Raw genomic sequence first — 14,421 nt, 5'->3', positions numbered from 1 at the left:
AAAATACATATAGCTTATAACCCACCACCAGGTGGCGCTAATCACTGAAGTCAGTGGAAGTGTCACATAACAGTGTGTATTTGTATATATTCCAATACACCAGTAGATCAATGCATGACATTTTTTTGTTGGTGTATTGCTTACAATTTTTTTCAACAAGTCTTCCGAGCTTGGTGAAACTTACAGGTTTGTGTGGATCCAATTCATTCATAACTTGTTCTATCTGCTGCTTCCTATGATGTAAATACTGAGATTTCTTCCATGGATAGTTGACAGGTGTAGTTCTACCACACTCCCAGCTTGTACCTTTCTCTTTCTGTACAACATTAGGATTGCCAACATGCTCAATAGGTGGTGGGTATCCTCGCTCAGTCTGCAGCAGTGTCATCTGTATACCAGTAATATCATCACCAACCTTCTCTACTTGCTTCCAGAACTCACTACCAACACGGTCTGCAAGAGAGATTAATGATAATGATTAAGTGGTTCAGAATAGAATGGTGGATTGACACTATGATAAAGTGGGGAATCTTGATACAAGTTTTGACAATGTTACCATTTACTGTGAGTGTTTTTTGTATTTATAAGTTTTTTATTTGGTAGTTCAAACCACAGTCCCTCTATTACGACTGTGTTCAAACTAACATTCACCTTGACATTTTGGATGGTGTTTTGGGTTAATGATAGCATGATCAGTGAGTCTGAATGGGATTGAGAATGTCACAGAGTCAATACCATCAGCGCTTACTTTCAGCAAGTTAGTCCAGACTGAAAACGTTTTATTTATGTTGGGGAATCACTATTTGATTTAAATACCGGTATACTGTTTAGGACTTAATTATTCACTGCAATTTTTTTTTGCCTACCCAGTGAATGTGGAAAGTAAACAAAATAATCTACTGTTTTCTTCACAAACCAGTAAATCAGTAAATATCCCTGCAACACTGAATGCACCGAAATTAAACCCAGGGAATATTACTCCCTTTCCAGTATTCAACCAAACATAGTACAGTATACCAAAAAATATTAGATTACAATTATGCCAGCGATTAATTTCCACACATTATCAAGACATTTCCTGTACATGTGTTGTGTACTTACATCCCTTGCCGTAGTCCACAGCTGGTATAGATCTATCTATCAAGTATCTTTCTTCCTGTATCTTTCTGTAATCCTCAGCTTGATTCATCACTAAATGTTCTACTGGCTTCTGCAGTAACTCTGTAAATTTAGACAAGAATATGTGTTTAGTAGCACATACATGTAAGAAATTTAAGAAGGGCATGTAATCTATGTATATCTATTCAAAATTGTAAATATGAGTGACACACTATGTATTATGCTGTAAATGCTGTATAATTTTAAATCGTAACTTTTATAGCAATTAAGACATAACTTTTTAGAGCAAACCTGATTATAGTGTATTTAATTGTCTCAACTTGTAAAGTTGTTAATAAATGAGCATTCTAAAATCAAAAAAAAAAAAAAAAAAAAAAGGGGGGGGGGGGCATGTATGTAATGCAAAATTAATTCAGCAATACCACAACTCAGCAGACCTATTGAAAAAGACAAGTGAGCCAAAAATAGCTCTTCTATCACAAGAGCAGAAATTTCTGCAAAATTGTCTATTCAGTAGGGGATTATCCATCTCGGCACATGCCAAGTTTTGATTCTGACTCTTTTTTGGGACTGAGATCAAATTTTCTTCCTGATGGTTTACATGCACATTTTGGTATATCCAAGTCCAACTCAATTCTGACTCTCGGCACATGCCGAGCTCTGTAACGTGAATGCCACTAATGAGCATTCATGAATTGCCTTGGATATATACCACTTTTATGGCATGATATATAAGATAAAAGTACCAACAACTCTTCAAGCTCTGTGTATTCTCAAAGACATCTTCATTTGGTTATTATGCCATACTCATCACATGACCATGATTTAACTAAAATACATACTTGATATATAACCCTGCTGTTTCTTTCTGTCCAACATCTTTTGCTGCCAATTCTTCAATGCATTATTCTCATCTAATAACGGGTTCTGTGGTGGAACAGCTGATGATCTTTTCTTCTTTTCAAACTTTACGCTTGGTGTTCTAGGACGTAGATCAATCTCTTTTGCCTCAGGATAACTCTAAATACAGGAATATGATGAAGATAAAACAATATGAATTGACAATTTAAATAGAAAAGGAAATGATTATGTATTAGAAACATCTTTAAGAATTTACGTTGGTAACTGGCATTATTCCTGATAATCTTGTTAACAGTAAGTGTTGTAGTACAATTTCTTTCTGAGAGTCCTAGAGCGTCTTATCCGTTCAATACACAAATATATCTACTGTGTAACTGACACTCCCAGATCAAATGATGATGTTTATATAAACAAGCAGCCTGTCGGCTGAGATAGCTCCGCTGTTAGCAATGCACATTTCAATTAAAGAACAGAAGATATCATTAGAAAATGAACAAATCTGAGAGAGGTCCACATGTAGTACCTATATATGTAATATCAAAGCAATTGGACTTGAGGTTTTTAACAAGAAGTCGAAAATATCACTTCTTACCAAAAATTACAAAAATATTCATCAAAATTAGAGAATTAAAGATATCATTACAAAATGAACAAATCTGAGAGGGGTCCACATGTAGCACCTATATATGTAATATCAAAGCAATTGGACTTGCGGTTTTTAACAAGAAGTCGAAAATATCACTTTTTACCAAAAATGACAAAAATATTCATCAAAATTAGAAAATTAAAGATATCATTACAAAATGAACAAATCTGAGAGAGGTCCACATGTAGTACCTATATATGTAATATCAAAACAATTGGATTTGCGGTTTTTAACAAGAAGTCGAAAATATCATTTTTTACCAAAAATTACAAAAATATTCACCAAAATTAGAGAATTAAAGATATCATTACAAAATGAACAAATCTGAGATAGGTTCACATGTAGTACCTATATATGTAATATCAAAGCAATTGGACTTGCGGTTTTTAACAAGAAGTTGAAAATATCACTTTTTACCAAAAATTACAAAAATATTCACCAAAATTAGAGAATTGAAGATATCATTATGAAATGAATAAATCTGAGAGAGGTCTACCCAAGGTACATATACACCAAGTATCAAAGCATTCAGGCTTGTAGTTTTCAAGAAGAAGTCGAAAAAGTAAAACATTGACAAGGACGACGACAGACGATGACAGACAATCACTCATATGATAAGCTCCGCTCGACAAAGTCGACAGCGGAGCTAAAAAATGATAATTAGAAGTAGATATTCTTCCCCACTTCCCCAACTTATTTCATTTTAGAGTCCTAGTGAGTCTTATCCTTTGAATAGGCAAGTATATCTACTACGTTTCTGACCTTAAAAGTCTTATAACTCAGTGACTATTGTTTATTAATTTGATTTAGGGGTACCATTGAATACATAATCTGCTGTTAATTTCTCATTATCCATCTATAATCTCAACAATCTCAAAAAATAGTGCCTCACAGATTTTTAAAGTGGCAATGTGAGAATAAGAATGTGGGTTTTTGAAGCTTAAAATTTGAAATCACAACTACACTATCTTGCTAATTACTAATTACACTTTAGAATACAACAAAAATGTATATGAACTGAGGCCAAGTATGGTACATTGTGCCGACAGCTTTACAGTCCTTCTGCATGAATTCATCCTGATTAGGAATGTACTAACTAGGCCTGGCAAATAAATAATTTAGACAGAATGTTCAACAAGGCCAAGTGGGCTGAACCTTTGAACGCAGGCATTATTCTCATTTGATCTAAAATTAAGAATGAGATTATAGAAACTACAACAAATATGCAAAATGTTGCCTGAAAATATTGGCATGAAAAATGATGGTGCTCAACGGGTTAACAAGATTTAGGCCATGTTGACTGTTTAGCAACATTTTGGGATAATAGAACAATTTGTAAAAACTTTTAGAACAATGTTGTATTACAAATACTTACAGCTAAATGTCCTTGTCTTAACGCCTCTGCTTTAAACTCTTCAACACTACCCAGAATGCTATGGGGTATGATGTTACCAAAGGCATCAAATCTTGGACCTGCACTACCTGTAGAAAGGTATCACATAAAGATAAAAAAAAAACACAAGAAAACTCAGATTAGTGAACTTTAATTTTAAAGAATATGAAAACGTTAATAATAATGAAATTAAGTTTATTTACAGACATCCAACCTATTAAATAAAAGCAAAAAACCTACATAATTGTTGTTTTAAACTTTTGGTTATTTTTACCTAGCACAACAAATTTTGTCATAAAAATTTCAGAATTTCCAAAACCAAACAACCAAAATTATCCATATTTTGAAAACATAAGATTTTTTCATAAAATATCCCTAATCAAAACTTTGAGATATGAAGAAAACCTTTTACGATAGGAACTACCGGGTAAAGGTAAATGACTTGAAAATTTTTATTTCCCTTGGTGTTTGACATATTTTTTGTGCATAGAGTAGTTTGATGACCATATTTTTTTGTCAGGAGTATCAACATACATAAAGCCATATGGTGAAAGCCAAGCAAATTTGGCGATTAGTTTTAATGACAGATGTGAAATAAATACAACAATAATATTATACATGTACAATGTATGTGATTATATCACAGTGTTATTTCTAATAAAATACTACAGGTTTAACTAAAATTACCTGTATAGTCGACTGGTTTCAATGGTGCATCAGGTGGAGCTGGTTTAGCTATAGTAATTCGTTTAGTTTTTGGTTTCTCAATCTCAGATTTAGGTTTATGTTTTCTGACCATTACTGGTTTAGTAGGTGTTCTTCTTCTCTCAGCAGAGGGTGGCTTTGGAATATGGACCTGGAAAAATCATGAAAGAATAATTCTGAATTAAGATATCGCTCTTTTCTGGGACTATAAACATATTGAGAAATGAGATCACATGTAAAAATTTGCTAAAACATTCATGTTTCTATTTTTTTTACTCCTAGGATATTGAGCGAGTAATAATGTTATTTGTAGTGAAGATTAGTATTTCATGAATTGTAGATCTATATTTTAATATTCTTAGAAGCAAAGCTACATCATAGAACACTCTATGTTGTTAAGATGTACATCACTATACCATGTATTTCTATGAACACGGATCGAAGAGCCGGTGAAAACAGGTGTAGTTAAGAAAACAGCATAATCTCAACTATGAGACAATCCTGCTACAATGTTCAGGAGTCTCAACATCTAGCCCAAAGTACAGTGATTTGAGAGTTTTCGATTGTTGTTTTCATCAACTGTGATTGCTAGGCAGTGAAAATATCCAGATGTTCACTCACGAGAATACCAGCTTCAGTTACACAGGTTGATTTTTTCATTGTATGTGCATGCAGTTTACTCAGTTTCTGGGCATCACTTGGCAGGGAAGATTTAGAACAGCAACAGATAAGCCCTTGTATAATGAAGTTGCAGCCAACACAAATCAAGTGACTTTCAACTTTAAAGTAACTTAACCTTAAAGTAAATTTACCAGCCAGTTTCCCTAATCAATAAATGTGCTATTTAGTTATGATTGAAGAAAAAAACACTGAACATCAAATTACTAGATATACATTTGACAACCACCAAATATGCCTGCTAAATAGCAAAACTTCCTTTTTGTCTGTATAGGATTTCAGAAGGCGATTAAATAAAGCAGTTCAAATGGGGGTGAACTCATAATGTTCAAAGTCACATCTCAAATTGTCTAGTGAACACACAAAGTGGATCAAAACCATGATGAATGAACTGAATGGGTTGTGATGGACAAGACTATTGTTATGATTCAACTTACTGTCAACTGTGAATACAATAGTTTGTACAAATCACTATTGACTAAACCATACATAAAAAAAAAAAAAAAAAAAACTGATCTTTTACATTGAGGAAACACAATAAGTTTGTTATTGGCATTGACATGCTTGGTTTTTCTTATATTCCGTTGTATCAGTCTGTTCCTGCTTACCTCTCTCAGTTTATCTGGGTCAATGGCCAATGCTTGTATATCCTCTCCATTTATGATTTGTTTCGATGGAGGTAGATCATCTTCCATCTGAGACTGTGACAGATTGGGACTGGTAGCTTTCTCTGGTGTTCCATCCCTCTTCTTGGCACCTTTCAACTTGTCTGAAATCAAATAGTAATAAAATGAATACAGTGTGGGTTCTCATTGACGTACAGATGTACTACTGAGTCAGCCATCAAAGCTTGGTACAGAAAGCGCTAGCTTGCAAGAAGTTAAGAATTTCACAAAAATTACCCTTATACACTTGGTGTTTCAGCTTCAGAATGCTACTAGCCTTCATAGTGTGGATAAAAAGAAACGTATATATGATATACGGTATCTTCAGTAACGGAAAGCAAGACACTGCTTATGACACTACTTGTCACTATGGATGATAAAGGAGTGTACCATTTCTACAAAGGGTAGTGTTATATACAAATATGACTATTGTCACAACACAAAAGAATGACCTACGTGAAACACATACGAATGCATCTATTGCATAGGGTTGTCACAACAGTGGCTTCAATTGCTAAGCAAATATAAAAGATGTGTACACCTTTTACCATAAGGGGAGTGGCAGTCATTTATAATCTGGTATAGAAAGGTGTATTTTTTAGAAAATTTAGTTTATATAAACTTCTCTGTATGTATGCCAGGCAGAGGTCTATACTTGGATTAGTTTTATCATACTATTTTTTTTTCTGCGCTGACAAGCAAAGGTAAGAATATGCATATTAACATGTATCCTTTTGATGAGAATTATGAGTTTCAATGATGTTGAATCAATTGACTTGCTTTATCCACAGGTATGAAAGAAAATAGTATGTAATCATACACTATAAAAAGCAAAGAGTAAACTACACATACTGTAACTAAGTTGATATGGAAAACAACAAACAATGTGTATATACGTTAATCATTAATAATTCAGTTCCATATTACGTACATATCTATATCCTAAACACAATTTAAGACCACAGTTTGGTGTGTAGTTGTATACCCGGTACTATAATTTCCAGGGTTTGAAATCTCCAAATGTCATTGTACAGATGCCCCCAATTGAATTAAACATTTTCCTTCACAGTTTCAAATAGCTTAAAACATTTTTCATAAATTTTGGTATTAACATTAGGTGACCTTGGCTCTATTTTCATTTAATTTTTTTGCACTGCATCTGGTATAGAATGGAAAACAAGTCATCTACTGATTGATCTGGTGTGTGATTGTTTGAAAAGTGTTTGTATTCTAACAGTGCATTTACCGTTTGTATACTATAATGAATAGAACTGTAAGTGGGTTAACTCCCTTCTTTCTTAACACAATGATTATTTCAAATAACCCATACACACACCTAAAGTGCCTTTAGTAGCACAAAACGGTTTTTAATCATTTTGTCTTTTTTTGTTACGCCAGTGAGTTGCCTCATAGCATTGTTAGCTAATGCTATGTAATGCCTGCAAAAAACGAACGTTATTTATTATTATTATAAAAAGCATTTGGAGAGCTTGCAAACATTTTTCTTATTAAACACACCCCTAGTAGTAGAGTTAGTACAGTGAAACCAGGGTATTTGTATAAGATGGAGGTGATCCTTAACGAATATGAAATGTAATATATGGTGCCCACATGAAAGGAGGCTTCAGCTCTATGTGTTTAATGTGTACCATATGTTTATATGAGGTAGACAATACACTAGTACTGTAGTACTGAGTTGCACTTTTGGGCTGGTATTTCTTACAAAGTTATACATGTATTTAATAAGGCTGCCATATGTATGTTCTCACGCAGTACAGGGTTGCATCGACCAATAAAATAACCTCAGAGTAGTTTTTAAATATATATAAACACTGGATTACAATGTATCAAAAATAACTGAATTGAACATTGAATTAAAACCCATGTTTAATGATGCTTACAGTTTCCTGATTTTAAGAAAATTCTTGATATTAAATTCAGTTTTGTTCAATTGTCATTTAAATCTTGTGAAATCAGTATTTAACATTGGAAAAAAAGCGTATATAAAAAAGAAAAATATGTATATGTACTAGAAAATTATTAATGAAAGTTTAATTATATACATACTAGCTGATGATATTAATCGAACTGCTGAACCAAATCTTGCCCTGGATTTTCGTGATCCTCTGGAAGTACCAGCACTAGATGAACCAGATGCCTGTGACACTGGTCGGCGCGTTGGTGACTTAGATTTAGACATTTTGCTAATAACAGGAATTCCATGTACAGTATAGTCACTATGTCAGTGTGTTCAGTCCAGTTGGCTGCGTAGAGTAATTGAGTCAAGCAAACTCAGTATCACTAAAAGTATTAACTACTAACTCCACAACAGTTGGTTATAGATGGACAAGTAAAATGTTCGATGTTAACAGGTGGTTTATACATGAAAAACTAAATTGGATACTGACCAACCTGATACTCTGTCAGTTCAACTAATTATTAACAGTTGATAAATAAACAACAATAAGAAACTGATTTAAAAAGAATATGTTCGTGAAGTAACAATACAGATTTGACATTTAAGTTTTTTGAACAAAGCCAATGCTGCTTTCCTAGGTGAGGTTGTCCAATGTGGATAACATTTTTTCTTGAGAGTATAATTACAAAATATAATCTAATTAAGCATTCACTTCACAATAATTAAATAATTATTAAATATTAACGATAACTGTAATGTAATTTTGGTCCTGAAATAAGCAGTATATATATGCAGATAATTCTGAGTGTTCTGGGTTGCCAAGAGTCAGTGATGTCGGTATGTCAAGTCAGCGTTCACAGGTCTAGGTGTACGTCTAATAAACCCACTCGACAATGAAGTACCATATATACCATATTGTACGAGTGACTTCAATGTACAAGTGTTGACTGGGTATCGACGAATGCAAAGCAAATCATATCAATGATGAAATTAACCACAAGGACACAGTTTCTGATTCAGATTCTTCAGTATTATGCAGGGTGATAAGGTTATTATCCGAGAATATCTTGTCCAAGAGCGCGATGACCAGTTTGTAATCCAGCTAAGTCTCCTTAGGTACTTCCTATAGACTGTCCATTACATTCAGATTGGATATAAAAAACACATCAAAGTTTTAGGGTGTATCATTTAAAAAACAAGGGGTGTGCATCACTCCTGCTTTGGGATACCAATTCTTTGAAATAATATTACACAAATTTGACACCAGTATAGCACTCAGAAAGAAGTCAAAATACTTATGAAAAAAGTTTTCAATAAAAATCAATGATTTTTCTATGAATCATGAAATCAATCACAACATCTATGAACCGATCATCACCCCCTATAACATAATAGTTTATTCCACTGAGTGCTTGGTTCATCCTTGTTGCCAGGACAAATATTCACACTAGTCGGTGCACAAATATTGACAAAGCTCAGTCGTGTAAATAACTGCAAATAATTAGCCATTGCCATTTATTTATGATGCCTATCTAGAGTTGAGTTTTAAAAATCACACACTACCTAATTACACACTTTATGAACACAGACAAAAGAATAATAAACTTAGAAGTATCAGATGATAAGCTAATAGAATCTGCAATAGGTATGAATTCTGTTACATAGTCAGGGCTGTAACTTGTCCAGGTTGACAAGTGACATGCGTTACACACCGGCTGAACAGATGATTGCTACTCTATTGTTGAGAGGTGTACAATAATTAAATATTTCTGTGACTATCAATTTCAGGGGTGATTGGCTATGTGAAGGTAACTATGTGGTTATATACAATATAGTATTGTATATGTACAAAAACCTGTTAACTTAGTAACACAATGGTCAACACAATGCTAGTTCTTTTATTCTAATGAGTTCATAGGCAGTTTTAGTATACCAAAGTTACCACAAAAAATACCATATTAAGTGCTAAAAAAAAGCAGGGACCTTTTAAAACTTTTGGCTTTATTGGTTTTCAATTAGTACTTGTGTGACTTTTTTGGATAAGATTTAAAAATTCACCTTTTTTACATACCTTTAAATACCTTTATTCGATTTTGTAGTGTTTTGAGGGCACTAACTTCAAAGCCCAAATAACATCTTAGACTGATTGAAATCATGTTTGACTATTTTGATAAATTCAGGTGAGACATCTAGTCAATCATCTCCATGGTCTTTGTAAAGTTTGACACAACATGAATTCACCAATTTAATATTTTCTCCATACCTTTTTGACTCTTTCAATTGTGGTTATTTGAGTATGAATGTGTGTCAATCTATTTATTTTACAAAATACACACCCACTTATTAAATATAAATAGTTCATGAGTCCGTATTAGGTCAATGATGAAAACCTGATATTGACGCTGCTTCAGGTAGGTACAGATTGATGAGATGCACACCTCCAGTATTTACATTAAGTCATAGAGTTGAGTTGGAATTGACATGGGTGACTGGGTCTCCCTAGGTGATGCCATGTACCATTGAATGCTAGTCACCAGTCAAGGTAATACTTTCAAGTGAAGTCTTGGAGATGTGATAGAGTCAATATAATCAGGGACTACAAAATCACAAAAATATCCAGTAAACTCCACAGCAACCAGAGTCAAGGTGAATAATGTTACCAGGGTGAGGAATACGAGCTATTGTGGTGAAAACAACCACCGATACTTGATTGTGAAATGTATTGTTTTTTTTTATCATTTTTAATCTATTATACACACATGCTGCATTGTATTTATTCAAATTTCAAACTAAATTAGTTAACTTTTAAAGTGTGCAACTCTGACAGAGTTATAACAGTTACTTTGGTAAACCCAAGTCATAAGTGAATGCAAGCCGTTCACGAAATGCTGGAAAACTTTTCAACAGGTACTTGAATGTTTTTAATATTACTTTTGAAATCTATCTGAATGTTTTCATCACAATCATGTGTGAAAAGATCAGTTACTTCTAAAAAGTGACCCATGAAATCAGATTAAATGTTCTGAGGAACATGAATGTAAACAATTATGATACAAGTTTAATAAATCTGATATCATGGGTCCCAAAGTTTGATATTCTATTCATTACATGTATCTGTTTTGAAACTATTTCCTTAACAGAAACTAATATCACATTTGTAGTTTGCATGCATGTCTTAAGCTTATTACTGTAAAATACATTATTTTCGCTATTTGCGCTGACTGAAAGTATGATTCAGTGAAAATAAAATCCAGCGACTATACCTTTTTTCCTATATTTTACATTCAACTTGTCAAAATTAGTGAAAATGAATTCCCAAAAATACCCAAAAAGTCGTTTCAGCAAAGATAAATTCCAGCTAAAATAAAGTATATTACAGTAATTCATCCAGCATAGAGGAATACCGCCCCTCAAACACAGTTTTACCATCAATTTATTGCCTGCCATTAATAAATAATGGAGTCATCAATATATTAATTGTCCTGTAATAGCAACACATTGATCACACATTTCATGAGAGATCTGCGAGTGGCACTGTGGATGAAACAAATAATATATTTTGGTAATAACTGTTTGAAACATGGTAAATTTGAATGTTTTGGCTATATACCAATAGTCTGAGACGTCTGTAAATTTGCAGTTTCTAATTCTCCCAATTCCATTTTGGCAATATACAGGGTCTAGTTGCCAAAGAAGTAATGTTTTGACATTTTAAAAATGAGATGGTCAGTCAGTAACGTTGCCAAGAAAGTGTGGGGTGTGATATCGAAAATATCACATGGCTTTATCACATGAAATTTGCATACATGTGATAAAATATTTAAATATTAATGTATGTAAATTAAAATCAGATAATCTTTTATTTCAATTACAGATAGCTAAATGCTGATGGTTTCCTTCACTGAAAAAGTATAGAAGAGAAAGAAGACAGTACAAGCCTCTTACAAAAGGTAAGAACTTATGAACATGACACTCTGAATAGTAAAACAGCAAGAACTGATAAACACTGTTGGGTTTGAGATTTTGAAATATGATGTGATTTTTGAGTTGGCACAAAGAAGATATCTGTTATCAAGTTAATGTTTGCAGTATACAAACACTAAGATAAAAGTTTGGACTGTATCTGCCACCTCTATCTACTAACTACCATACTTGTATACCCGGTAGTTTTAATTAGCTAGTAACTTTAGCATGACAGTGACAGGTATATCACAGGTATGCCCAGTATAGTCTAAGCCTTGTGCATAATTCATCATTTACCTGATTTAGAGTAGCTTAGTTTGCCAACCCGGTATATCTAAATATTGCATGTGCTAATCCGCATTTACCTAAACATTTTCATATCAGTAACTATTATTTAATTAAACAGTGATTCATTATTTAATTAAACCATAAGGAATCATATGATTCTAGGTGGGATAATGGCTGCGAGCAAGTACAGTACTATTGGAGTACACAATCAAGCATAGCAGTAACAGACTCTAAATCCAATATGGCATTGTGGGTAAATTTGTTGCTAAGAAGTACAATCAGTATGTGTTAAACACTAGTGTTAGTAACCACTGAATTATAGCTGTATGGTTTTACAATGATTTATTGAGTCAGTGCGAATACAATGCTTTAAAATTTCCGGATACGAGTTATGAGCGCACAGGTACATCAGGAGTCAGCTCAATAATGGTATCATTAAACACAGTGAAATATTAAGACGCAATACTTCAACAGGGTATTTTTGTGGGTCAGTATTTAATTTAAGCTTTGTGGAAAGACAAATATGGTTTTCATCGGAGTATAAAGAACTTGAGCATCTTTTATGTCTTTTTTATAATTCCAGCAAGCAAAATTATATACAGTATGAAATACTTGTACATGTATGTACATGTTCATTGTACTGGCATCAATTCAAACTATGTGATCCCATTACCTGTGTATATTGATATATCGTCTTACAGTCAAAAGTCACTTAATAGTCTGGGCTTTGATAGCACTGATGTTTGTGGGTATACAGTGTAGTAACAAAGCTATTAAACATCAAAGTGTCAAATAAAAAAAAAATGTATTCTCTAGTGTTTTTGGTCAACATACTACTTAGAATTTGCAACTAAAATGTAGTTTTGTTAAAGCATACATTAACAAGGAGATATTTCATGTCATTCCAGTAAAGTACTGGTTTATTATACAATGGAGACATTTCATACAGTCAAGTAAAGTACTGGACCATAATGGAGATATTTCATGTGAGTCCAGTGTACCGGTAGTACTGGATCATGATGGAGATATTTCATGTGAGTCCAGTAAAGTACTGGTTCATTATATAAAGGAGACATTTCAGGTCACTCCAGTGTACCAGTAGTACTGGATCATAATGGAGATATTTCATGTGAGTCCAGTAAGGTATTGGTCATTATATAATGGAGACATTTCACGTCACTCCAGTGTACCGGTAGTACTGGATCATAATGGAGATATTTCATGCGAGTCCAGTAAAGTACTGGTTCATTATATAAAGGAGACATTTCATACAGTCAAGTAAAGTAAAGTACTGGACCATAATGGAGACATTTCATGTCACTTCAGTGTACCGGTAGTACTGGACCATAATGGAAATATTTCATGTCATTCCAGTAAAGTACTGGTTCATTATAGAATGGAGACATTTCACATCAGTCCAGTGAAGTACTGGTTCATTATAGAATGAAGACATTTTACACCAGTCCATTGAAGTACAGGACCATAACGGATATATTTCATGTCATTCCAGTAAAGTACTGATTTATTATATAATGGAGACATTTCATGTCACTGCAGTGAAGTACTGGAACATAATGGAGACATTTCACATCAGTCCAGTGAAGTACTGGTTCATTATAGAATGAAGACATTTTACACCAGTCCATTGACGTACTGGACCATAATGGAGATATTTCATGTCATTCCAGTAAAAGTACTGGTTCATTATATAATGGAGATATTTCACGTCATTCCAGTAAAGTACTGGACCATAATGGAGATATTTCACATCATTCCAGTAAAAGTACTGGTTCATTATATAATGGGAGATATTTCATGTAATTCCAGTAAAGTACTGGACCATAATGGAGATATTTCATGTCATTCCAGTAAAAGTACTGGACCATAATGGAGATATTTCATGTCATTCCAGTAAAAGTACTGGTTCATTATATAATGGAGACATTTCATGTCATTCCAGTAAAGTGCTGGACCATAATGGAGATATTTCACGTCATTCCAGTAAAAGTACTGGTTCAATATATAATGGAGATATTTCATGTCATTCCAGTAAAGTACTGGACCATAATGGAGATATTTCACGTCATTCCAGTAAAAGTACTGGTTCATAATGGAGATATTTCATGTCATTCCAGTAAAAGTACTGGTTCATTATATAATGAAGATGTTTCATGTCATTCCAGTA

The 14,421-nt window shown here is 33.4% G+C and overlaps 1 protein-coding gene and 1 long non-coding RNA gene across 2 annotated transcripts in view; one reads left to right on the top strand and one right to left on the bottom strand.

The window, feature by feature from the left end:
* Positions 1–14,421, bottom strand: part of LOC100372004 (MYCBP-associated protein-like) — a 70,239-nt gene that overhangs the window by 13,578 nt on the left and 42,240 nt on the right. The window contains exons 3-8 of the mRNA XM_085495008.1: positions 6,011–6,171; positions 4,707–4,875; positions 4,002–4,108; positions 1,962–2,139; positions 1,102–1,221; positions 185–453 (exon numbers count right to left, since the gene is read on the bottom strand). Of these exons, the coding sequence (XP_085351134.1) occupies positions 185–453; positions 1,102–1,221; positions 1,962–2,139; positions 4,002–4,108; positions 4,707–4,875; positions 6,011–6,171 (1,004 nt within the window). The remainder of the gene's footprint in view (positions 1–184; positions 454–1,101; positions 1,222–1,961; positions 2,140–4,001; positions 4,109–4,706; positions 4,876–6,010; positions 6,172–14,421) is intronic.
* On the top strand, positions 6,626–11,894 carry LOC146729611 (uncharacterized). The gene is made up of 2 exons (XR_014928045.1): positions 6,626–6,771; positions 11,860–11,894. It is a non-coding gene; the product is annotated as an uncharacterized LOC146729611 (long non-coding RNA).

The sequence above is a fragment of the Saccoglossus kowalevskii genome, chromosome 21, assembly GCF_978046115.1.
Source record: "Saccoglossus kowalevskii chromosome 21, keSacKowa6.1, whole genome shotgun sequence".
In the NCBI taxonomy this organism is placed as follows: Eukaryota; Metazoa; Hemichordata; class Enteropneusta; family Harrimaniidae; genus Saccoglossus; species Saccoglossus kowalevskii.
The sequence above is the reverse complement of the archived record's forward strand: the minus strand, read 5'-3'. Positions and strand labels throughout refer to the sequence as shown.